A 25,325-nucleotide genomic window follows, 5' to 3' on the forward strand; every position below is an offset into this window, starting at 1 on the left:
GTTGTGCAGTGTTCTAGAGCCAGATGTTTCCTGGTAGCAGTTGTTCTTGAACCTGGAGGTCAGAGTTTTCAGGCTCCTGTAACTTCTTCCCACTGGTAGCAGCAGGTTGAGAGCGTGGCCAGGGTGGTGTGGGTCTTTGATGCAGGCTGACTTTTTGGGGCAGTACCTCCTGTAGAAAGAGAATAGGTTGCAGGGATACAGACACCAGTATCACTATAAGACAAGTGTAACATATGACTAACTACAATCAGCGTACAAAAGATACTTTGGTTACAACTCAGCTGCCCAACAGCGCCAGAGACACTGGTTCGATCCTGACCTCAGGTGCTGACTTAGTGGAGTTTGCACCTAATCCGTGTGACCGGCTGGGTTTCCTCCGGGTGCTCCGGTTTCCGCCAAATCCCAAAGACGTGCTCAGCTTTGTAGGTTAATTTGCGTCTGTAATTTGCTCCTAGTGTGTAGAGAGTGGATGAGAATGTGGGATAGCATTGAACTAGTGTGAACTAGTGATGGTCGGCATGGACTCGGTGGGCCGAAGGGACTATTTCTATGCTGTATCTGTAAAACTAGAATGAATTGGTTGAAGGGGTGAGATTTTTGACTAATGTGCAGAAGATTCCACCAATGACAGGGCAGCCCTCTCCCTGTATTGCACTGGTACAATAGGCTCTGACACCTGAGACCAGAGACCCACCAATGGAGGGGGGCACGTCACAGCAGACTTTAGACGACACAAAGTGCTGGAGTAACTCAGTGGGACAGGCAGGACAACATGGATAAGTGACATTTCGGGTCGGGACCTTCTTCAGACTGATTGTAGAGGGCCAAAATATCACCCATCCATGTTCTCCACAGATGTTCCCTGACCTGCTGAGTTACTCTGTCACTTTGGGTCTCGTTTTGTAAACCAGTTAGTGGGCTAGGTTTATTGTCATGTGTACCAAGATACAGTGAAACCCTTTTTTGTTGCGTGCTAACCATTTAGCGGAAAAACTATACATGATTACAATCAAGTCGTTCACAGTGTACAGATACAGAATAAAGGGAATAACATTTAGTACGAGATAAAGTCCAGTGAAGTCCGATTAAAGATAGTTTGAAGGTCTCCAATGACGGAGTAGTTCAGCACTGCTCTCTAGTTGTTGGTAGGATGTTTCAGTTGCCTGATAACAACTGGGAAGTAACTGTCTCTGCATACGTGTCAAGTGGCGCAGCGGGTAGAGCTGCTGCCTCACAGCGCCAGAGACCCGGGTTTGATCCCGACTACCGGCACTGGCTGGATCGCACGCAACAAAAATCTTTTAATGCATTTCGTTGTCTCTGTACTGTACACTGACAATGACAATTAAAATTGAATCTGAATCTGAATCTGCGGTTCATTGTTTCCACACATCCGACTTTACTCTGACTGTGCTGAAACGATGCTCAATTTCTATCGATTTTGAATGAGATGATTTGTGTGTTTTCCTTTTAATAGTCAACGTCGGTGACTACATCCAGGCGGTGTTGGATCGAAACCTGGCTGAGAATATATCCCGAGTCCTCTACCCCAACGACAATGTAAGTCTGCCAAGTCTCCCTGTCCTCACTGGAGGTTCTATGAAGACATCTTTTAACAAACCTGTTTCCAGTAAAGGTGAACTTTGAGCTGCCAGGACATAGCAGAAACCGAACCAGCCTGGAGTCTTATTTCAACCGGGCACTCACATTCCACTGTGAGTGATTTTCCCGGCCTCCCCCTCTCCATCCCCATCCTCCTACGCCCACACAACTCCCATTTCCAAACTCCTTGCAGAAATGTCACTGTAGCCCTAGTAACTCGTTACCCATAATCCACATGTACAGAAGCCTTCTGTCATTGGTAAATCTTTCCTGTCCCTAAAACACTCTCACTCTCCAAATCCATAATAACCTGCCATGCACCATAGTTCATTTGTAAATTGGACATAAGGAATTGCAGATGCTGGAATCTTTATCAAAACACAAAGTGCTGGAGGGACTCAGGCAGCATCTGTGGAGGGAACAGACAGGCGATTTTCGGGTTGGAACCCTGCTTCAGGCTGACCGTATCTGACGATCTAACCCTGACCCTGCCTCAGTTAGGTGGCTCCTAACCCTGTGGGCAGAAGGGCCTGTTGCTGTGCTGTGCTGTTGAGTGTTGTGTCTTCCTGGTGTTGGATGACAATGGCTCTCCACCGCCATGGATGGGCAATCACTGAGCCGCCACGTCTTGTGAATTCAATAAACAATACATGGAATCCCAGCCCAGGAGTTGGAGTAAGTAACAGAGTTTCATGATGCAACGGAGTGCCAGGAATAGTGATAATATAGATTGACAAGATGGTGATCTACCTGAAGGGGTGGGTTCAGGCCACAATGTACCCCACCTCCACTACCTTCTCATATCCAGCCTGCACATCACCCATTACTCCCACCACTGCTTGGAGCCGTATTTAATTGAATTTATTGAAAGATATAGCATGGGAACAGGCCCTTCGGCCCACTGAATCCACGCCGACCTGTTCACATTAGTTCTATGTTGTCCCACTTTCTCATCCTGTCCTTAGACACTATAGACAATGTACAGAGGGGCTAATTAACCCACAAACCCACGCATCTTTGAGATGTGGGAGGAAACCAGAGCACCCATGTGGTTACAGGGAGAACGTGCATACTCCACACAGACAGCACACGAGGTCAGGATGGAAATCAGGTCTCTGGTGCTGTGGGACAGAGGCTCTGCCAGCTGCGTCGCCGTGGCATATTTGGGATTCTGTTGTTCTTTGAGTGCAATCTTTGCTTATTGTGGATAATGATGGCACTAACTGATCTAATCCTATTCAGTTCTTCGAGGGCAAGGAGCTGCGTCTGAAGCAGGAATACTTCGTGGTAGCCGCCACTCTTCAGGACATCATCCGACGCTTCAAGTCTTCCAAGTTTGGCTGTCGCGATCCAGTCCGTACCTCATTTGAAACTTTCCCAGAAAAGGTAATGTTCCCAGGGATGGAGAATGACTAGAATTTATCTACACGAGAATGTAATTGAATCTGTTGTTTGGTTCAAGTTGTATAGTGGGGGGGTAAAGGTGTTTAGTTAGTGATACAGTGTAGCAATGTTACAAAATTTTGAGATTTTAAAAATCAAGTCTGCAATTTATCCCATCAGATAAAGCATAACAATAAGTTTAATTTGACACCAAATTCACTTTCATATCTCAAGTATTAAAAAAGTTATGGCCATTTTCATACTCGGAAATTAGCATCTTGTTCCCTATTGATTTTCAATGGACATTACAAAAAAGCTGTGATCTTGGATAGTCAAATGCCCATTTCTTAAGGAAAGATTAACATTTTTAAATAGCCTAAGTGTCCAAAGATTATTCACAAATAATTCACAATATAACATGATTTTTATATCTAATTTACATTAATTTATAGGCCAAATGGAAGGAATTTAGTGTTCAATTGCTGTAAATAAATGCCCATTTAAATCGGCTTTCTAGTGGGTTCCTGTGAACGCGCTGGTTTAGAACGTTCACATCGCGCTGGATTAGTGCCCTCAAATGCCGAGAAAAATACTGCGGGATATAAAAAGCCCAAAATGAACTACTCGCTATAGATAACTTTATATACAGGGTTATATACATGCCCCATTTAATGTAAAAATAAGGTACATACCTTTAATTGTTTGCTTTATAAAACCCTGGGGCTGCGAGAGGTTGCGGAGTGAGAGAGTAATTTTAAAACTATTATAACTATTATTCGAGGCCTATAAAACTAATAATACCTTTTGCGACCGGGTCTTGCAGCGATTTTTCGTTAATGATTTACTAGGCTGAACATCTACGATTGGAACAGCCTAGTAAAAATCGCGTTTTAAACCCGCCCCCTCCAAACAGCGCCAAAATCGCGGACATGGCTTTGGGCAGATTCCCAATGACGATTCAGGTAGGTTTTGTAACATACCTATACAGTGTGGAAATAGGCCCTTCAGCCCACCGAGTCTGCGCCGATCAGCGATTCCTCGTACACTAGCACTATCCTACGCACGAGGGACAATTTACAGAAGCCAATTAACCTACAAGTTCAGTTAGTTTAAAGATAAAGTGCGGAAATAGGCCCTTCGACCCACCAAGTCCGTGCCGACCAGCGATTCCTCGTACACAAGCACTATCCTACACACGAGGCACAATTCAATTTACAGAGGACAAACTCTGTACATACAGCACCCGTAGTCATAATCGAATCTGGGTCTCGGGCGCTGTAAGGCAGCAACTCTACCGCTGCGCCACCGTGCAAGAACGTTTGAGGAGCAACTTTTGTTACAATGTCAGAAAGTGTGAGCGACGTTCAAGATGCAGCTTGAAGCTGTTTCTCGAAACTAAACAGCAAGAGCTGCCCTCCGGAGCAATCTTTACACTATCTGGAATAAGCTGCTAGAGGAACCCTATACAAGTGGATACAGTTACCATGTTTAAAAGACATTCGGACAGATTCGTGGATAGGAAGGGTTAAGGGTATACACTATGAAGCCAAATGGGACTAGTCCAGATGTTGCCTCTGCAATATCTTCCAAATCCATAGCAAGATGGACAAACTAAAGTCAACATCTTTTCCCAGACCAACAACCAACGTCAAGACTCGACGTCAAGATTGGGAAACCTACACCAGGCTGGAGACATAGAGTCACACAGCACGGAAACAAGCCCTTTGGCCCAACTCCCATGCCCACCAAGATGTCCCATCTATACTCGTCCCACCTGTCCGTGTTTGGCCCATATCCCTCTAAACCTTTCCTTTTCATGTACCTGTCCAAGTGTTTTTTAAATCCCTCTGCCCTCTTTCCCCCCCGTTCCCCTCCCCTGTCAGTGAAGCGGGTTTGATCACTGAAACCAAACGTTGGCAGCAAGGACTCAGTAGTGGGGCAGGGTGCATGAATAAGGGATTGTTTAAAAGCTACAATGAATCAACCCGCTTGCTGTTGGGCTGAAGGCTCCTTGCCAAGTCAGATTCAATGCGCAATCTGTGAGATCAGTCCCTGCTGAGATCTCATCATGATGATGAGACCAAATCAATGAAGGGAACCAAAGAATAACTTGCCTATATAAATTATTTCTTACGGCCTTGAGTGCTTTGAAGTAGTCTCAGTACAGTCAGTGCTAATGTCGATGTTGCTCTACTCACAGGTGGCCATCCAACTCAATGACACCCACCCTGCTCTTGCCATTCCTGAGCTGATGAGGATCCTGGTGGATGTGGAGCAGTTGGAGTGGGAAAAGGTACCGTCTTCACTACTATTTTCCAGTTAATATGAAGCGACCCCCCCTTCCCCCATCACTCTGCAGCAACAAAACATAAAACCTTTAGTTGAGATATACTCATGGAAACGGGTCCCCAGCTCACCGGGTCCATGCCGGCCATCGATCACCCGTTCACACTAGTTCTGTGTTGTTCCACTTTCTCATCCACTCCCTACACGCTAGGGGCAATTTACAGAGGGCCATTTTTAATCTACAAACCCGCCGTCTTTGGGATGTGGGAAGAAACCGGAGCGCCCAGAGGAAGCCCACGCGGTCACAGGGAGAACGTGTAAAACTCCACACAAAGACGGCATCCATGGTCAGGACTGAACCTGGGACCCTGCTGCTGTGAGACAACAGCTCTACCTGCTGCTCGACAGCTGCCTATCCTGAAAGATGGATTAGAGGGTAGCTAATGTTATCCCACTTTTTAAGAAAGGCAGGAGAGAGAAAACAGCGAATTATGGACCAGTTAGCCTGACATTGGTGGTGGGGAAGATGCTGGAGTCAATTATAAAAGAAGAGATAGCCGCACATTTGAGATAACCGCACATTTGGATAGCAGTAACAGGATCGGTCCAAGTCAGCATGGATCTACGAAGGGGAAATCATGCTTGACTAATCTTCTGGAATTTTTTGAAGATGTAACTAGGAAAATGGACAAGAGAGAGCCAGTGGATGTAGTGTCCCTGGACTTACAGAAAGCATTTGATAAGGTCCCACACAGGAGATTAGTGGGCAAAATTAGGGCACATGGTATTGGGGATAGAGTGCTGACATGGATAGAGAAGTGGTTGGCAGACAGGAAACAAAGAGTAGGGATTAAAGGGTCCCTTTCAGAATGGCAGGCAGTGAATAGTGCAAGGCTCGGTGCTGGGACCGCAGCTATTTACAATATACATCAATGATTTGGATGAAGGGATTCAAAGTAACAGCAAATTTGCAGATGACACAAAGCTGGGTGGCAGTGTGAACTGTGAGGAGGATGCTATGAGAATGCAGGGTGACATTGGACAGGTTGGGGGAGTGGGCAGATGCATGGCAGATGAAGTTTAATGTGGATAAATGTGAGGTTATCCACTTTGGTAGCAAAAACAGGAAGGCAGATTACTATCTAAATGGCGTCGTTGGGAAAAGGGGAAGTACAACGGGATCTGGGGGTCCTTGTACATCAGTCTATGAAAGTAAGCATGCAGGTACAGAGGCAGTGAAGAAAGCGAATTTTGATTATTTGGTTGGCCTTTATAACAAGAGGAATCAAATATAGGAGCAAAGAGGTCCTTCTGCAGTTGTACAGGGCCCTAGTGAGACCACACCTGGCGTATTGTGTGCAGTTTTGGTCCCCTAATTTGAGGAAGGACATTCTTGCTATTGAGGGAGTGCAGCGTAGGTTTACAAGGTTAATTCCCGGGATGGCAGGACTGTCATATGCTGAGAGAATGGAGCAACTGGGCTTGTACACTCTGGAGTTTAGAAGGATGAGAGAGGATCTCATTGAAACATATAAGATTGTTAAGGGTTTGGACACGATAAAGGCAGGGAACATGTTCCCGATGTTGGGGGATTCCAGCACCAGGGGCCACAGTTTAAGAATAAGGACTAAGCCATTTAGAATGGAGACGAGGAAACACTTTTTCTCACAGAGAGTGGTGAGTCTGTGGAATTCTCTGCCTCAGAGGGTGGTGAAGGCAGGTTCTCTGGATGCTTTCAAGAGAGAGCTAGATAAGGCTCTTAAAATTAGTCAGGGGATATGGGGAGAAGGCAGGAACGGGGTACTGATTGGGGATGATCAGCCATAATCACATTGAATGATGCTGCTGGCTCGAAGGGCCGAATGGCCTACTCCTGCACCTATTGTCTATTGTCTATTGAAAGTGCCTCGTAGAAATATTTTCAGTCAAAATCTAGCATTGGACAAAGTTATATTGTGTAAGATAATCAAAAACCTGATCCAAAAGGTGTGAGTGTGACATATTAGGAGGCATGAAGAGGCTTAGTTCTTTAACAGAGCAGTCTGAGATCAAATGAATAGAACGTTCTGGTAGGCTTGATAGGATTGCACAATCTTTTTACCCCAGAGTAGGGGAAGCAAGAAACAGAATGCATAGGTTTAAGTGAGAGGGGAAAAATTTAATAGGCACCTGAGAGACAACTATTTTACTCAGAGGGGGGGAGGGGGTATTTGGAACCAGCTGCTAGAGGAGGTAGTTGAGGCAGGTACGATGCAGCATTTAAAAGATGATATTGTGCTGGAGTAACTCAGCGGGACAGGCAGCATCTCTGGAGAACATGGATAAGTGAAATATTCAGACTGAAAAACGATCCCGTCCCCCCCAAAACACCACCTATCCATTTTCTCCAGAAATGCTGCCTGACCCACCCCAAACCAGCATCTGCAGTTCCTTGTTTCAACAGTTAAAAGACATTTGGACATGTACATGGATAGAAGAGGTTTAGAGGGATATGGGCCAAACACTGACAAATAGTGTAAGAAAGAACAGCAGATGCTGGGTTAAATCAAAGGTAGACACAAAATGCTGGAGTAACTCAGCGGGACAGGCAGCGTCTCTGGAGAGAAGGAGTGGGTGACGTTTCGGGTCGAGACCCTTCTTCAGAATGTCTGTCTCGACCCGAAACGTCACCCATTCTTTCTCTCCAGAGACGCTGCCTTTTCACGCTGAGTTACTCCAGCATTTTGTGTCTACCACTGGCAAATGGGATTAGATGGAATATTTTGGTCGGCATGGGCAAATTGGGCCGAAAATCATGTTCCCTTGTTTATCTACTTATTGGGTCGAAGGTCCTGTGCCCATGTTTACTCTACTTGCCCCAGAGTAACAATAATTATTATTACTAATAAATATCATAATGATCCATTTTAATTATCCGTTTGCATGTGGCGAAGGGAAGCATGTGGGGAAGAGGGCTGGTCCAGAGTTCCCCACACTCCTGACCGCACTCCACCAGCCACACTACACCTTGCTTCATTCACACTCTGCCACTTGTTGTTGAAAGGCGTGGGATATAACGATCCAGACCTGTGCTTACACCAACCACACCGTGCTGCCCGAGGCTCTGGAACGCTGGCCCGTGGATATGTTTGAGAGACTTCTGCCCAGGCACCTGCAGATCATCTACGAAATCAACCAGATACATCTGGATGTGAGTAATATTCCAGTTGTTTTCATACCCCTCTGCCTCTCTCTGCCCCCTCTACCCCATGAGGACATTGGATTTTGTCTCTGGAACTGATGTATTGTAATGCTGAGAACAATATTCTGCACTCTGTATTTGCCCCTTTGCTCTTCCTATTGTATTTGAGTTGACTTGATAGTATCCATCTAGAGTGTTACCTGATCTGTTTAGAAAGCATGCAAATCAAAGCTTTTCACCGTACCTCGGTACATGTGACAATAATAACTCCACACCCAAACCTAAAGAATTAGATCAGTTGTTAACATCAAATTAATGCCTAATATTGTTTTACAGTTGTTTTCCTAAGGTGATCTCATCGATTGTGAACCATTTTGTTTTAATGTATATGCTGAGAAAGAATTCATAACTGCAATCTTAACAGGAATGTGTGTCTGTTTTAAACGGGAGAGTACTTTCTGACATTTATTAAACCTGGGAGATACAAGAAATAGCAGGTGCTTGAATGTTGAGTAAAGCGCATAGTGCTGGAATAATTCAGCGGGTCAGGCAGGATCTATAGAGAACATTGACAGGTGAGGTTTTAGGTTGGGACCTTTCATTGAAACATTATCTATTCGTAAGATAGACACAAAATGCTGGAGCAACTCAGCAGGTCAGGCAGCATCTCCGGAGAAAAGGAATATGTGACGATTCGGGTCGCGACCCAACTTCAGACTTCAGTTTCTTCCCACACATCATCTAGCCATGTCCTTCACAGATGGAATGGATGGATGGAATAGTCTATTGTCACACGTGACTAGGCACAGTGAAATTCATTGCTTGCATACCCAATGTATACCGCCTGACCCGCTGAGTTAATCCAGCGCTTTGTGTTAATTTAACCATGATGGCTGGAACTTGACAGGTTTCTCATTAGCAACCCATTCGGATATGAGAATTCTTTGCGTACAGCTACAGAATAGATCGGGTAAATGCACAGTCTTTTGCCCAGAGTAGGGGGATTGAGAACCAGAGGACATAGGTTTAAGGTCAGGGGGAAAATATGTAATTGGAACCTGATGGGTACATTGTTTACACAAAAGGTGGTGGGTGTACGGAACGAACTGCCAGAGGAGGTAGTATCAGAATATTGAAGAAACATTTGGACCGGTACATGGATATGACAGGTTTAGAGGTATATGGGCCAAATGCAGGCAGGTGGGACTAGTGTAGATGGGGCATCTTGGTCGGTGTGGGCAAGTTTGGCCGAAGGGGCCTGTTTCCTCTGTTTGACTCTGATTAACCCAAGCCACACTACTTGTTCCTAGAAAATTGCCGCCCTATATCCAGGGGACGAAGACCGAATGAAACGTATGTCGCTGATCGAGGAGGGAGATCCCAAGAGGATCAACATGGCGCACCTGAGTGTTGTTGGGTCGCACGCCGTCAACGGGGTGGCGCGAATTCACTCAGAAATTGTGAAAAGCACCATGTAAGTGGCTACAGAGCATGGGCAGGCCTTGTCTGGAGCAAGGATTAACATGTTATCTACAGGGACAGGGAACGGCAGGTGCTGGTTTACCAAAACATGACTTCAGAATTAAGGGACAGAAGTTTAGGGGTAATATGAGGGGGAACTTCTTTACGCAGAGAGTGGTAGTGGTGTGGAATGAGCTCCCAGTGGAAGTGGTGGAGGCAGGTTCATTGGTATCATTTAAAAATAAATTGGATAGGCATATGGATGAGAAGGGAATGGAGGGTTATGGTATGAGTGCAGGCAGGTGGGACTAAGGAGAAAAAAATTTGTTCAGCATGGACTTGTAGGGCCGAGATGGCCTGTTTCCGTGCTGTAATTGTTATATGGTTATATGGTTATAAAACAAGACACAAAGAGATACCGCGCGGAAACAGGCCCTTCGGCCGACCGAGTCCACACCGACCAGCGATCCCCGTGCACAAGCACTACCCTACAGACTGGGGACAATTCACAGAACCCAAATTAACCTAAAAACCTGTTTAAGAAGGAACTGCAGATGCTGGAAAATCAAAGGTACACAAAAATGCTAGAGAAACTCAGCGGGTGCTGCAGCATCTATGGAGCGAAGGAAATAGGCAACGTTTCGGGCTTCGGCCCGAAACGTTGCCTATATCCTTCGCTCCATAGACGCTGCTGCACCCGCTGAGTTTCTCCAGCATTTTTGTGTACGTAACCTAAAAACCTGCATTCCCATGGAGTGTGAGGGGAAACTGGAGCACCCGGAGGAAATCTATGCAGTCACAGGGAGAACATATAAACTCCGTACAGACAGCACCCACAGTCAGGATTGAACCTGAGTCTCTGTCACTGTGAGGCAGCAGCTCTACTGCTGCGCCACCTGCCACCTTAAAGTGCTGAAGTGATTCGGCTGGCCAGGCAGCATTCATGGACAACATGGACAGGTGACGTTTCGGGTCGGGACCCGTTCTTCAGACTGGGTGAAATGTTAGAAAGGAACTGTAGAATCTGGTTTACACCGAAGATAGACACAAAATGCTGGAGTAACTCAGTGAGACAGGCAGCATCTCTGGATAGAAGGGATGGGTGACGTTTCGGGTCGAGACCTTTATTCAGACTGGCCTTCTGAAGAAGGGTCTCGACCCGCATCCTTTCTATCCAGAGTTGCTGCCCGTCTCGCTGAGTTCCTCCAGCATGTTGTGTCTATCGTGGGCGAAATGTAATGTTAGGTTCAGCTGACGATAGTACTTGTTGTAAAAGGAGATGTGGTCGATAAGGAGGTTCAGCTGAGCAGGACCAGACATCTCTGAGTGATAAGGAGCAGAGGAGATGATATGTGCCATTAACCCACTGGCCTGTCTCTCGTTGCTGTAGATCAGGGATAAGTATACCCTGCAAAGCACATCCCTTGAATACCTATGCCTGAAGATGGGACAAACCCAAAACATCACCTGCCCAATCCCTCCACAGATGTTGCCTGACACACTGAGTTCCCCCTGCACTTTGTGTTCTGCTCAAGATTCCAGCATCTGCAGTTCCTGGTGTCAGATAAGGAGGGAAGAGGGGGAGTGAAATGTAAAGCTGGAGAGAGGGATGTGGGTGGAAGGAGGTGAGGGTGGGGAGAGATAAAAAGGAAATGAAGGACTTGGGAATGGGAGATGAGTACAGAGGTGGGGAGGAAATGAGCAGGGGACTGGTGCAGGGAGAAATGGGTTTGCACCACAATGTGATTCATCATAGATGTGTGAATGCAAATGGTCTAAAGTGTAAATTGAAACGTTTGATGTGTTTTCAAGGTCATATATAATTACTTTTATGGACCTAACGCACTTGCTAAATATAAAAATATAAGCTTTAAAAAATATTACATGACCCAGTGGCACAGTAGCACAGCTAGTAGAGCTGCTGCCTCACATAGCCAGACACCCGGGTTCAATCCTGACCTCGGGTGCTGTCTGTGTGGAGTATGCACGTTCTTCCTGTGACCGGTTCTCCGGTTTCCTCCCACATCCCAAAGATATGCAGATATGTGGGTTAATTGGCCTCTTTAAAAATTGCCCCCAGTATGGAGGAATTGGATGTCAAAATGGGATAACGTAGAACTAGTGTGAACAGGTGATCGATGGTCTCATTGGACTCGGTGGGGCAAAGGGCCTGTTTTCATTCTGTATTCCTAAATTGAAAAATGAAACACTATAGGGTAGCCCTATTTCACTACAGATTTTTACAGATCATGTTGCATTCTGCTGTCATTGTTAAATTACAATACATTTTATCACTCATTCATGGAACACTGAAACTTGTTAAGTAGATAAAGCAAAGAACTTGGCTTCAATTCAACCTGCAATTGTTGACTCAAAACAATTGACAGGTGCTGGAGGAAGGTTATAGTGTCAGGTGCATAATGTTAGAAATGTATTTTAACGCAACAGGCTTTACCTGTTAACAAGTTATCTCATTACGTAAATTGAGGACAATCTTTGCTGTCCTCTTGGCAAGATAGTGGAGGAAGTAAACAGCTGCTTCAAGTTGAAACACAGAAGTGTGTATAACATCATGAGGGGAATAGATAGGGTGAATGCACAGCCTTTTATCCAGGGTAGGGGAATCAAGAATCAGAGGGCATAGGTTTAAGGTGAGAGGGGAAAGATTTAACAAGAACCTGAGGGGCAGATTTAACAAGAACCAGAGGGCCTGTTCCTGTGCTGTACTGTTTTATGTTCTATAATAACAATATTAAAAACACATATGGACTGGTACATGGTTAGGAAAGGTTTAGGGGGATATGGACCAAACAAGGCAAATGGGACTATCTGAGGTGAACATATTGGGCCGAAGGGTGTGCTCCAGTGCTGTATAACTAGATTGTAGGCTTCCAGTGTGGGTGGCAGTGATTCCGTGCGATGAATACATCTCCCTGACTCTGAGCAAGCACAATCGTAGCCGTGAATAAGATCATGATTGGGATTCATTGCAGCTCACTTGGCTGTTGAACCCATGACTAACTGGCCCACTGAGTCCACACCGACCCGTTCACACTAGTTCTATGTTGTCCCATTTTCTCATCCACTCCTACACACTAGGGCCAATTAACCTACAGACCCGCACATCTTTGGGATGTGGGAGGAAACCGGAGCACCTGGAGGAAACCCACGAGGTCACAGGGAAACCCGTGCAAACTCCACACTGACTGCACCTGAGGTCACGATCGAACACAGGTCTCTGGCAGTATGAGTTAGCGGCACTACCCGCTGCACCACTGTGCCGCCCCTGCTCAGCTTGTTTCAGTTCTTACTCTTTGCTTCTTTTCCAGTTTTAAGGATTTCTACGAGGTTGAGCCGGCGAAGTTTCAGAATAAGACTAACGGGATCACTCCGCGACGTTGGCTATTGCTGTGTAACCCTGGTCTAGCAGATGTCATCGCTGAGGTGAGGGACTGCTGCTGACTCCTGAGATTGGCTGTGGCTACTGGGAAACACCCAGTGTGAGAGGGAATCTTGTGTCATCCTTGTACCCTGTATCTGACTTAACTTGGGGCCTAGCTCAGATAGGAACTGTAATTGTTATATAGTTATATGGTTATATGGAACATGCACAAATTAAAACATCTCGTAGATTAGTTGTGATTTGCTTGAACAAGTCGGTTTATTGAAGGTCGCAACAGTACAAACTGGAAACACTGGGTGAAACTAAAGTGTCTCAAAGATTCACAGTTGCTTCAGCATTTTTATTTTCTCATGATACAATGGTTACTTGTGGATTTGACATTTTTTTAAATAAGCCATCATTGATCAATGTCTCTGTAACCTTGTGTCTTTCTCCAGAGTAACCTTATTTTTCCTGTTATCTTGAAAACCTCTCTTCCATTTATCTAACAAATGTTCCAATTTCCTGATCAGATTTATCACTCTCAGAGTTTACAACCTCCAATGTTTATTTTACCTAAACCAGCTGTTGTGGAACCTAAACACCATGATAAATCTATTTATTACATCAATAATATCCTAAAGTTCCTTATGTTGACCACTTTTCCATCATGCTTCCCAGCATGCAAACTCTTGGGATAAATACTTTACAAACACATTACTCATCTTCCTTGTTTTTAAGCAGGAACTGCAGATGCTGGAAAATCGAAGGTACACAAAAATGCTGGAGAAACTCAGCGGGTGCAGCAGCATCTATGGAGCGAAGGAGATAGGCAACGTTTCGGGCCGAAACAGTCTGAAGAAGGGTTTCGGCCCGAAATGTTGCCTATCTCCTTCGCTCCATAGATGCTGCTGCACCCGCTGAGTTTCTCCAGCATTTTTGTGTACACTCATCTTCCTTATCATTTTCAAAATTCCCGACAACATTCAGAACCAATGGAAGAACATGAGTGTGAAATACTGACTCGCCTCCTGCCTTCACAGACGCTGCCTGACCTGCTAAGCATTTCCTAGAGTTTTCTATTTTTATTTCAGATTTTCGGCATCTAGAGATTTGGGCCTAGATCTTTCTTCTGAATCAACCTTGTGTGGTTGCACAGTAGTTAACTAAAGGGAAGAAAGCTGATCTTGGAGCAAAGAGACAGTATGAACAAGAAGGCTACTTCAACCCTACACTCTCCATCATCAATTTGGATCCAGTCATAGATAGTTCAACTAATCTCCTCTGCCCGTACATAATCCATATCTCTCCATTCCATGCATATCCATGTGCTATTTAAAAGCCTCTTAAACACCACTGTCATATCTGCCTCCACCACCAGCTCTGGCAGCAAGTTCCAGGCACCCATTCCCCTCGTTGTAAAACCCACACGATGAAGGGTCTGACCACCTAATTTAAATAATTAATTTTAGTTTTTTAAACTGCAGTAATCTTTTTGTAGTATTAAAATTTCTAGCAATTTGACAATCTATTTTTTAACTTTGTAGAGGGGCCGGCAGATCACACTGAGGCGTACAGTCACAAAACAAGTCAGGTTTGACTTTCCCGGTGATATGGGCAGCTGTCCCTTTAACCGCGGAAGTCCCAGTCTCGGGAATCCCACCCACACCTCCCTCTGTTCAAGGTCACTCTAATATCCATTGTCACACCCTCTCTTGTTTCTCTGCAACTTGCAACAGCTCTAGATTAAACCACCACAATTTAAGTTTTAACATTTCTCTACTCCTCCATCACCTCTTCTCCCCCTCCGGAATTCTGTCCTCTCCTTGTCTCTAACTGCTGTTAATTTATTCTATAGCCTCAGAATAAAAGGACGTACCTTTAGGAAGGAGATGAGGAGGAATTGGGTGAATTTGATCAGAGGGTGGTGAATCTATGGATTTTATTGCCATAGACAGCTGTGGAGGCCAGGTTATTGGGTATTTTTAATGCGGAGATTGACAGATTTATGATTAGTACGGGTGTCAGGGGTTATGAGGAGAAGACAGGAGAATGGGGTTGAGAAGGAAAGATAGATCAGACACTGAACACTTTTCAGATTCAGATTCAGATTCAGATTCAATTTTAATTGTCATTGTCAGTGTACAGTACAGAGACAACGAAATGCATTTAGCATCTCCCTGGAAGAGCGACATAGCAAACGATTTTGAATAATAATAATAAGCGTCTTCTCCCGGGGGGGGGGGGGGGGGGGTGGTGATTGGCAGTCACCGAGGTACGTTGTTGAGTAGAGTGACAGCCGCCGGAAAGAAGCTGTTCCTCGACCTGCTGGTTCGGCAACGGAGAGACCTGTAGCGCCTCCCGGATGGTAGGAGGGTAAACAGTCCATGGTTGGGGTGAGAGCAGTCCTTGGCGATGCTGAGCGCCCTCCGCAGACAGCGCTTGCTTTGGACAGACTCAATGGAGGGGAGCGAGGAACGGTGATGCGTTGGGCAATTTTCACCACCCTCTGCAATGCCTTCCGGTCGGAGACAGAGCAGTTGCCATACCATACTGTGATGCAGTTGGTAAGGATGCTCTCGATGGTGCAGCGGCAGAAGTTCACCAGGATCTGAGGAGACAGATGGACCTTCTTCAGTCTCCTCAGGAAGAAGAGACGCTGATGAGCCTTCTTGATCAGAGTAGAGGTATTGTGGGTCCAAGAGAGGTCATCGGAGATGTTGACTCCCAGGAACCTGAAGCTAGAAACACGTTCCACCTCCGTCCCGTTAATGTGGATGGGGGTGTGCGTGCCGCCTCTGGACTTCCTGAAGTCTACAATGAGCTCCTTGGTCTTCTTGGAGTTAAGGGCCAGGTTGTTGTCAGCGCACCATGCTGCTAAGTGCTGGACCTCCTCCCTGTAGGCCAGCTCATCGTTGTTGCTGATGAGGCCAATCACCGTTGTATCATCTGCATACTTGATGATGGTGTTAGTACCATGTACAGGTGTGCAGTCATAGGTGAAGAGGGAGGAGAGGAGGGGGCTCAGCACACAGCCCTGAGGAACGCCGGTGTTCAGGGTGAGGGTTGAAGAGGTGTGCTTGTCTAACCTCACAGACTGGGGTCTGTTGGTTAGAAAGTCCAGTATCCACTTTTGAGTAACTACCTACAAACAACCCTTTCCCCATCCATTTCTCTTCCCTGTGCCCCATCTAAATGCGCACCCATTTCTCTCCTTCCCCCTCCGCACGTCCCCTTCATTCCTTCCTCCCACTGGCTTCACAAACTGTACCTTTGCTAACCTTATCTCCTTATCTCACTCGTTTTGTCTTTTTATCTCTGGCCTTTGTCCATCCAACAGACAATCAACGCCCCCCCCCCCCCCCCCCCCCCCTGTACCCACCTATCACTTGCCAGACTAGCCTGCATCTCCTTTCTTCCAGCTTTATTCCCCTTACTATAAACAAACTGAAGAGTCCCAACGCTAAATGTCACCTCTCCACGTTCTCCAGAGATGCTGTCTGACCTGCTTACCCCAGCACCTTGTGTAAACCAATATCTGTAGTATTTTGCATCTATCATCACTTAATAGTAGATATTAGTATGTTTCCTACATAAAACTTCCCCTTGTAAATCATTTTATTTTTAGAAAAGGGAACTCTCATTATCCCTGACTTATCTGTTCCTTTCTCTCTCATCCCTCTTTCCTCTTTGAGCTTGGAGTAAATATTACAATTGATCTGTCGTGGACCAGCTATATTGAAGTGACAGCCAAGAAGCCACACCAGTGCCTCACTTCCTGAAGAGGCTGAGGAAATTCAGCATGACTCCAGATGCACACAGAAGGTGGTGGGCGTATGAAATGAGCTGCCAGAGGAGGTAGTTGAGGCAGGAACTATTGCACGTTTAAGAAACAATAGACAGGTACATGGCTAGGACAGGTTTGGAGAGATATAGGCTAAATGCAGGCAGGTGGGACCAGTGTAGTTGGGACATGTTGGTCGGTGTTGCAAGTTGGGCTGAAGGGCCTGTTTCCACACTGCATCGGAAACATACAGTCGGGTTGTATCACAGCTTGGTTTGGAAACTGCTCCGCCCAAGACCGCAAGAAATTGCAGAGAGTTGTGGATGTGGATCAGTCCATCACACAGACCAGACATCCCACCACTGACACCATCTACACTTCACACTGCCTTGGAAGAGCAGCCAACATAATCATAAACTTGTCCCACACAGGCCATTCCTTTTTTTTCACCCTACTTCTGGCAGAAAGCACAGCAGCTTGAAGCTTGAAAGTGCAGACCACCAGACACAGGAACAGGAACAGCTTCTTCCCCTCTGTTATCAGGATTCGGAATGCTGCACCTTCCCCTTTGCTCTACCTATTGTGCTTGTGCTCGACTTGATTTTATGTATCTGTAATATTATTTGACCAGATTGCATAGCATGTAAAACAAACCTTTTCCCTGTACCTCGGTACATTTGACAATAATAAACCTGATGCTACAGGAGTGGCCAGTTTTGGTTCCACACCCTTCACACAGCAACTGTGAGAATGTGTATTTTCTTTCCCCTGCAGAGGATTGGAGAAGGTTTCATCACGGACCTGTACCAGCTGAAGAAGCTGATGGCCTTTGTCGACAACGATGCCTTTATAAGTGACGTCTCCAACGTGAAGCAGGTACGAGAAACTGTCCGGCACCCTCCATCCGCTAGGTGGAGCTGTTGTAGTGAGCCCCAAACCCTCTCTGATGCCTCCCAACACAACAGCATTCATTAGTTAAAAGATACAGCATGGATCCAGGCCCTTCGGCCCTTCAAGTCCACTCCAACCCATTCACACCAGTTAAAACAGAGAAGCATAGAAACAGGCCCTTTGGCCCACAATGTTTGTGCCGAACATGATGCCAAGCCCAACCCTCATCTGCTTTTTCGAGCTCCATTCCTTGCATATCCATGTGCCTATTCAATAGTCTCTTAAACGCTACAATCATATTCATCCCTAGCCCCCCAGCAGCCCATTCCAGGCACGTCCCATAGAAACATAGACATGGAAAACAGGTGCAGGAGTTAGCCAGTCAGTCCTTCGAGCCAGCGCTGCCATTCAATATGATCATGGCTGATCATCCAAAATTAGTACCCCGTTCTTGCTTTTCAAGATTCAAGATTCAATTTAATTGTCATTTGGACCCCTTGAGGTCCAAACGAAATGCCGTTTCTGCAGCCAAACATTACAAACAAATAGACTCAAGACACAACATAATTTACATAAACATCCATCACATCGCTGTGATGGAAGGCCAAAAAAACTTATCTCTTCCATATCCCTTAATTCCTTTAGCCCTCAGAGCTAAATCTAACTACCAGGCATGCTTGCCCTGTACATCTTTATCTATACCTCTCATCATTGTATATACTTCTGTCAGTTCTCCCCGCAAACTCCAACATTCCAGAGAAAACAATCCGAGTCTGCCAACCTCTCCCTGTAGCTAATCCCCCCTAATCCAGCGTTTATGTTATTCCACTCTCTCGTCTATTCCTTACACACTTGGGACAATTTACAGAGGGCCAATTAACCTATAAAACACTCACGTCTTTGGGACGTGGGAGGAAACTGAAGCATCCCAGGGGAAACCAACGCAGTCGCAGGGAGAACGTAATACTCCACACAGACAGCGCCTGAGGTCAGGATCGAACCCGGGTCTCTGGCGTTGTGAGGCAGCAGCTCTACCGCTGTGCCACCGTGTCATTACCCCCACACACAAGTATAAAGCGACTCTATGGCTCAGGTAACTGCTGAGCCATAGAGGTAAGATGGATGTAGGTTTAAGACCAGAGTGACGTTGCTACCATCATCTTAGTGTGGAGCTAATGGAGCATTGATCTGCCTGAGATGCCAGCACTGGAATGAGATGTTAACCAAACTCTCATCTGCCCTCTCTGATGTAAAATATTGTACGGCACTGGTTTCCCTCAGCGTTGAAGTTAATGGAGTGATTTAATTGACACAGCTCGTGGTGGTCACTCTGGCACTGCTGCCAGTGGGGGCTTTGTGTTGGCTGATGCTTTTCCCATGGCACAGCATGAGAGCCTGAGCTGTAGAGGTTGGCCATGCTAAGACTTACACCAGCAGGGACATCCAGCACAGTGGCCTTTAACTCATCTGTAACTCATTTAACTCGGTTATGCAAGTGTTGGTGAGGCCACACCAGAAGTATTGTGTTCAGTTTTGATCACCCTGCAATAGGAAATATGCCATTAAGCTGGAAAGAGTGCAGAGAAGATTTATGAGGATGTTGCCAGGACTCGAGGCCTGAGCTACAGGGAGAGGTTGGGCAGGCTAGGACTTTATTCCTTGGAATGCAGGAGGCTGAGGTGTGATCTTATTGAGGTGTATAAAATCATGAGGGGAATAGATAGCGTGAATCCACAGTGTCTGTGGTGTAGGGGAATCAAGAACCAGAGGACATAGGTTTAAGGTGAGAGGGGAAAGATTTAATAGCAACCTGAGGGGCAACCTTTTAACTCGGGATGGTGGGTACATGGAACGAGCTGCCAGAGGAGGTAGTTGAGCGGGTACTATCATGGCATTTAAAAGACACTTGGACAGGTACATGGATTGGAAAACGTTAGTGGGATATGGACCAAACGCAGACAGGTGGGACATGTTGGTCGGCATGGATGATATTGTTAATAAACAATAGACAATAGGTGCAGGAGTAGGCCATTCGGCCCTTTGAGCCAGCACCACCATTCAATGTGATCATGGCTGATCATCACCAATCAGTACCCCGTTCCTGCCTTCTCCCCCATATCCCCTGCCTCCGCTATCTTTAAGAGCCCTATCTAGCTCTCTCTTGAAAGTATCCAGAGAACCGGCCTCCATCTTCATCTGAGGCAGAGAATTCCACACTCACAACTCTCTGTGTGAAAGTGTTTCCTCATCTCCGTTCTAAATGGCTTACTCCTTCTTCTTAAACAGTGGCCCTTGGTTCTGGACTCCCCCAACATCAGGAACATGTTTCCTGCCTCTAGCGTGTCCAAACCCTTAATAATCTTATATGTTTCAATAAGATCTCCTCTCATCCTTCTAAACTCCAGAGTATACAAGCCCAGCTGCTCATTCTCTCAGCATATGACAGTCCTGCCATCCGGGGAATTAACCTTGTAAACCTACGCTGCACTCTCTCAATAGCAAGAATGTCCTTCTTCAAAATAAGGGACCAAATCTGCACACAATACTCCAGGTTTTGGTCTCACTAGGGCCCTGTACAACTGCAGAAGGACCTCTTTGCTGCTATACTCAACTCCTCTCGCTATTCGCTCTCTTCACTGCCTGCTGTACCTGCATGCTTACTTTGATAGACTGATGAACAAGGACCCCCAGATCCCGTTGTACTTCCCCTTTTCCCAACTTGACACCATTTAGATAATAATCTGCCTTCCTGTTTTTGCTACCAAAGTGGATGACTTCACATTTATCCACATTAAACTGCATCTGTCCAAGTCACCCTACATTCTCATAGCATCCTCCTCACAGATCACACTGCCACCCAGCTTGGTGTCATCTGCAAATTTGCTAATGTTACTTTGAATCCCTTCATCTAAATCATTGAAGTATATTGTAAATAGCTGCGGTCCCAGCACCGAGCCTTGCGGTATCCCACTAGTCACTGCCTGCCATTCTGAAAGGGACCCGTTAATCCCTACTCTTTGGTTCCTGTCTGCCAACCACTCCTCTATCCATGTCAGCACTCTACCCCCAATACCATGTGCCCTAATTTTGCCCACTAATCTCCTATGTGGGACCTTATCAAACGCTTTCTGAAAGTCCAGGTACACTACATCCACTGGCTCTCCCTTGTCCATTTTCCTTGTGACATCCTCAAAAAATTCCAGAAGATTAGTCAAGCATGATTTCCCCTTCGTAAATCCATGCTGACCCGGACCGATCCTGTTACTGCTATCCAAATGTGCCGCTATTTCATCTTTTATGTTTGACTCCAGCATCTTCCCCACCACCAATGTCAGGCTAACTGGTCCATAATTCACTGTTTTCTCTCTCCCGCCTTTCTTAAAAAGTGGGATAACATTAGCTACCCTCCAATTCACAGGAACTGATCCTGAATCTATAGAAAATTATCACCAATGTGTCCACAATTTCTAAAGTCAAAGTCAAATTTATTCATCACATGCACCCGAAGGTGCAGTGAATTGAATTTGCCAGCAGCGATACACATAAAAAAAGAACACTTCAAGAGTTCAGAGTCTCTCCTTTGAACATCACAGAATACACAATAGAATTTAACACAAACATCCACTACAGTATTCTTCACTATGGTGGGAGCCACTTCCTTAAGTACCCTGGGATGCAGACCATCAGGCCCTGGGGATTTATCAGCCTTCATCGGTCTACCCAACACTATTTCCTGCCTAATGTGGATTTCCTTCAGTTCCTCTGTCATCCCAGATCCTCAGGACACTAGTACACAAGGAAGATTGTTTGTGTCCTCCTTGGTGAAAACGGATCCAAAGTACCTGTTCAACTCATCTGCCATTTCCTTGTTCCCAATAATAAATTCACCTTTTTTGGTCTTCAAGGGTCCAACTTTGGTCTTAACTAATTTTTCCACTTCACATACCTAAAGAAGCTTTTACTATCCTCCTTTATATTATTGGCTAGCTTACCTTCGTACCTCATCTTTTCTCCCCGTATTGTCTTTTTAGTTATCTTCTATTGCTCTTTAAACATTACCCAATCCTCTTGCTTCCCGCTCATCTTTTCTACGTTGTACTATTTTATTTTTATACTGTCCCTAACGTATCTTGTCAGCCACAGGCCCCTTACTCCCCTTGGAATCTTTCTTCCTCTTCGGAATAAACTGATCCTGCACCTACTGTATTATTCCCAGAAATACCTGCCATTGTTGTTCCACTGTCATCCCTGCTGAGGTATCTTTCCAGTCAACTTTGGCCAGCTCCTCCCTCATGGCTCCATAGTCCCCTTTATTCAACTGTGACACTGACACCTCCGATTTACCCTTTTCCCGCTCCAATTGTAGATTAAACCTGACCATATTATGGTCACTACCTCCTAATGGCTCCTTAACCTCAAGTTCCTTTCTCAAATCCGGTTCATTACATAACATTAAATCCATAATTACCTTCTCCCTGGTAGCTCCAATACAAGCTGCTCTAACAATCCATCATGGAGGCACTCCACAAACTCTCTTTCTTGGGGTCCAGTACCAACCTGATTTTCCCAGTCTACCTGGGAAACTTGGGAGTTGTTATGGGAGTTGGGTTAAAGAGTCTGTTTCGGTGCTGTATAACAATCTGGCATGTGAAAGTATGCAACAAACGTAACCTTCTTTGCAGCCTTGTGTGAGCGATGGTGTTTGTTTTCTAGGAGAACAAGCTGAAGTTTGCAGCTTATCTGGAGAATGAGTACAAGCTGAAAGTCAACCCTTCATCCATCTTTGACGTCCATGTCAAGCGCATCCATGAGTACAAGAGGCAGCTCTTGAATTGTTTACACATCATCACATTCTACAACCGTAAGTCATCGTCTTCTGGAGCCATCTGTACACTGGGCAAATGGGGCATCTCGGTCAGCATGGACATGTTGGGTCGAAGGGCCTGCTTCCATGCTCCGAAGAGGAGAACAGAATCATGAGGGGAAATAGATAGGGTGAATGCAGTCTTTTTCCCAGGGTAAAAGGCAGTATTAGTTTACGTAAAACAAGGGTTCTGAACTTAAAGAAAGGTAACTTTGAGGGTATGAGACGTGAATTGGCTAAGATAGACTGGCAATTGATTCTTAAAGGGTTGACGGTGGATATGCAATGCAAGACATTTAAAGACTGCATGGATGAACTACAACAATTGTTCATCCCAGTTTGGCAAAAGAATAAAATCAGGGAAGGTAGTGCATCCGTGGATAACAAGGGAAATCAGTGATAGTATCAAAACAAAAGATGAAGCATACAAATTAGCCAGAAAAAGCAGCTTACCAGAGGACTGGGAGACTGGGAGTCCAGCAGAGGAGGACAAAGGGCTTAATTAGGAAAGGGAAAATAGATTATGAAAGAAAACTGGCAGGGAACATAAAAACTGACTGCAAAAGTTTTTTTAGATATGTGAAGAAAAAAAGATTAATTAAAACAAATGTAGGTCCCTTGCAGTCAGAAACAGGTGAATTGATCGTGGGGAACAAGGACATGGCAGACCAATTAAATAACTACTTTGGTTCTGTCTTCATTAAGGAAGACATAAATAATCTGCCGGAAATAGCAGGGGACCGGGGGTCAAATGAGATGGAGGAACTGAGTGAAAACCAGGTTAGCCGGGAAGTGGTGTTGATTGAATGGATTAAAGGCCGATAAATCCCCAGGGCCAGATAGGCTGCATCCCAGAGTACTTAAGGAAGTAGCCCCAGAAATAGTGGATGCATTAGTGCTAATTTTTCAAAACTCTTTAGATTCTGGAGTAGTTCCTGAGGATCGGAGGGTAGCTAATGTAACCCCACTTTTTAAAAAGGGAGGGAGAGAGAAAAAGGGGAATTACAGACCAGTTAGTCTAACATCGGTAGTGGAGAAACTGCTAGAGTCAGTTATTAAAGATGGGATAGCAGCACATTTGGAAAGTGGTGAAATCATTGGACAAAGTCAGCATGGATTTATGAAAGGTAAATCATGTCTGACGAATCTTATCGAATTTTTTGAGGATGTAACTAGTAGAGTGGATAGGGAGAACCAGTGGATGTGTTATATCTGGACTTTCAGAAGGCTTTCGACAAGGTTCCACATAAGAGATTAGTATACAAACTTAAAGCACACGGTATTGGCGGTTCAGTATTGATGTGGATAGAGAACTGGCTGGCAGACAGGAAGCAAAGAGTAGGAGTAAACGGGTCCATTTCAGAATGGCAGGCAGTGACTAGTGGGGTACCGCAAGGCTCAGTGCTGGGACCCCAGCTATTTACAATATATATTAATGATTTGGACGAGGGAATTGTATGCAACATCTCCAAGTTTGCGGATGACACGAAGCTGGGGGGCAGTGTTAGCTGTGAGGAGGATGCTAGGAGGCTGCAAGGTGACTTGGATAGGCTGGGTGGGTGGACAAATGCACGGCAGATGCAGTATAATATGGATAAATGTGAGGTTATCCACTTTGGTGGCAAAAACAGGAAAGTAGACTATTATCTGAATGGTGGCTGATTAGGAAAAGGGGAGATACAACGAGACCTGAGTGTCATGGTACACCAGTCATTGAAGGTAGGCATGCAGGTGCAGCAGGCAGTGAAGAAAGCAATAGAGGGAGTACAGAGAAGGTTCACCAGACTGATTCCTGGGATGTCAGGACTTTCATATGAAGAACAACTGGATAGACTCGGCTTGTACTGAGTTGGATGATCAGCCATGATCATATTGGATATTGAATGGCAGTGCAGGCTCGAAGGGCTGAATGGCCTACTCCTGCACCTATTTTCCATGTTTCTATATTCACTGGGACCATCTCTGACATCTCCCTATCGTTTCTAGATCTCACCGTCTCCATCACAGGAGACAGACTATTGACCGACATCTATTACAAACCCACTGAATCCCATGGCTATCTCGACTACACTTCTTCCCACCCTGCTTCCTGTAAAGACTCTACTCCCCTACTCCCAATTCCTCCGTCTATGCCACATCTGCACCCAGGATGAGGTGTTACATACCAGGTCATCAGAGATGTCCTCATTCGTTAGGAAACAGGGGTTCCCCTCTTCCATTATAGACGAGGATGTCACTAGGGTCTCCTCAATATCCCGCAGCTCCGTTCTTGCTCCCTCCTCCCCCCATTCGTAACAAAGTCAGAGTCCCCCTTGTCCTCACCTTCCACTCCATCAGCCGTGGCATACAGCATATAATCCTCTGGCATTTTCGCCACCTCCAATGGGATCCCACTATCTTCCCATCTCCACCCCTTCCTGCTTTCCACAGACTGTTCCCTCCGCAACTCCCTGGTCAACTCGTCCCTTCCCACCAAAACCCCCTCCCCAGG

At 45.6% G+C, this 25,325-nt stretch overlaps 1 protein-coding gene across 1 annotated transcript in view; it reads left to right on the top strand.

The window, feature by feature from the left end:
• LOC129699492 (glycogen phosphorylase, brain form) overlaps nucleotides 1–25,325 on the top strand; it is a 72,919-nt gene that overhangs the window by 39,721 nt on the left and 7,873 nt on the right. The window contains exons 7-14 of the mRNA XM_055639330.1: nucleotides 1,478–1,560; nucleotides 2,845–2,988; nucleotides 5,186–5,278; nucleotides 8,315–8,461; nucleotides 9,763–9,926; nucleotides 13,243–13,357; nucleotides 17,854–17,955; nucleotides 22,684–22,831. Of these exons, the coding sequence (XP_055495305.1) occupies nucleotides 1,478–1,560; nucleotides 2,845–2,988; nucleotides 5,186–5,278; nucleotides 8,315–8,461; nucleotides 9,763–9,926; nucleotides 13,243–13,357; nucleotides 17,854–17,955; nucleotides 22,684–22,831 (996 nt within the window). The remainder of the gene's footprint in view (nucleotides 1–1,477; nucleotides 1,561–2,844; nucleotides 2,989–5,185; nucleotides 5,279–8,314; nucleotides 8,462–9,762; nucleotides 9,927–13,242; nucleotides 13,358–17,853; nucleotides 17,956–22,683; nucleotides 22,832–25,325) is intronic.

Source organism: Leucoraja erinacea, chromosome 8, assembly GCF_028641065.1.
Source record: "Leucoraja erinacea ecotype New England chromosome 8, Leri_hhj_1, whole genome shotgun sequence".
In the NCBI taxonomy this organism is placed as follows: Eukaryota; Metazoa; Chordata; class Chondrichthyes; order Rajiformes; family Rajidae; genus Leucoraja; species Leucoraja erinaceus.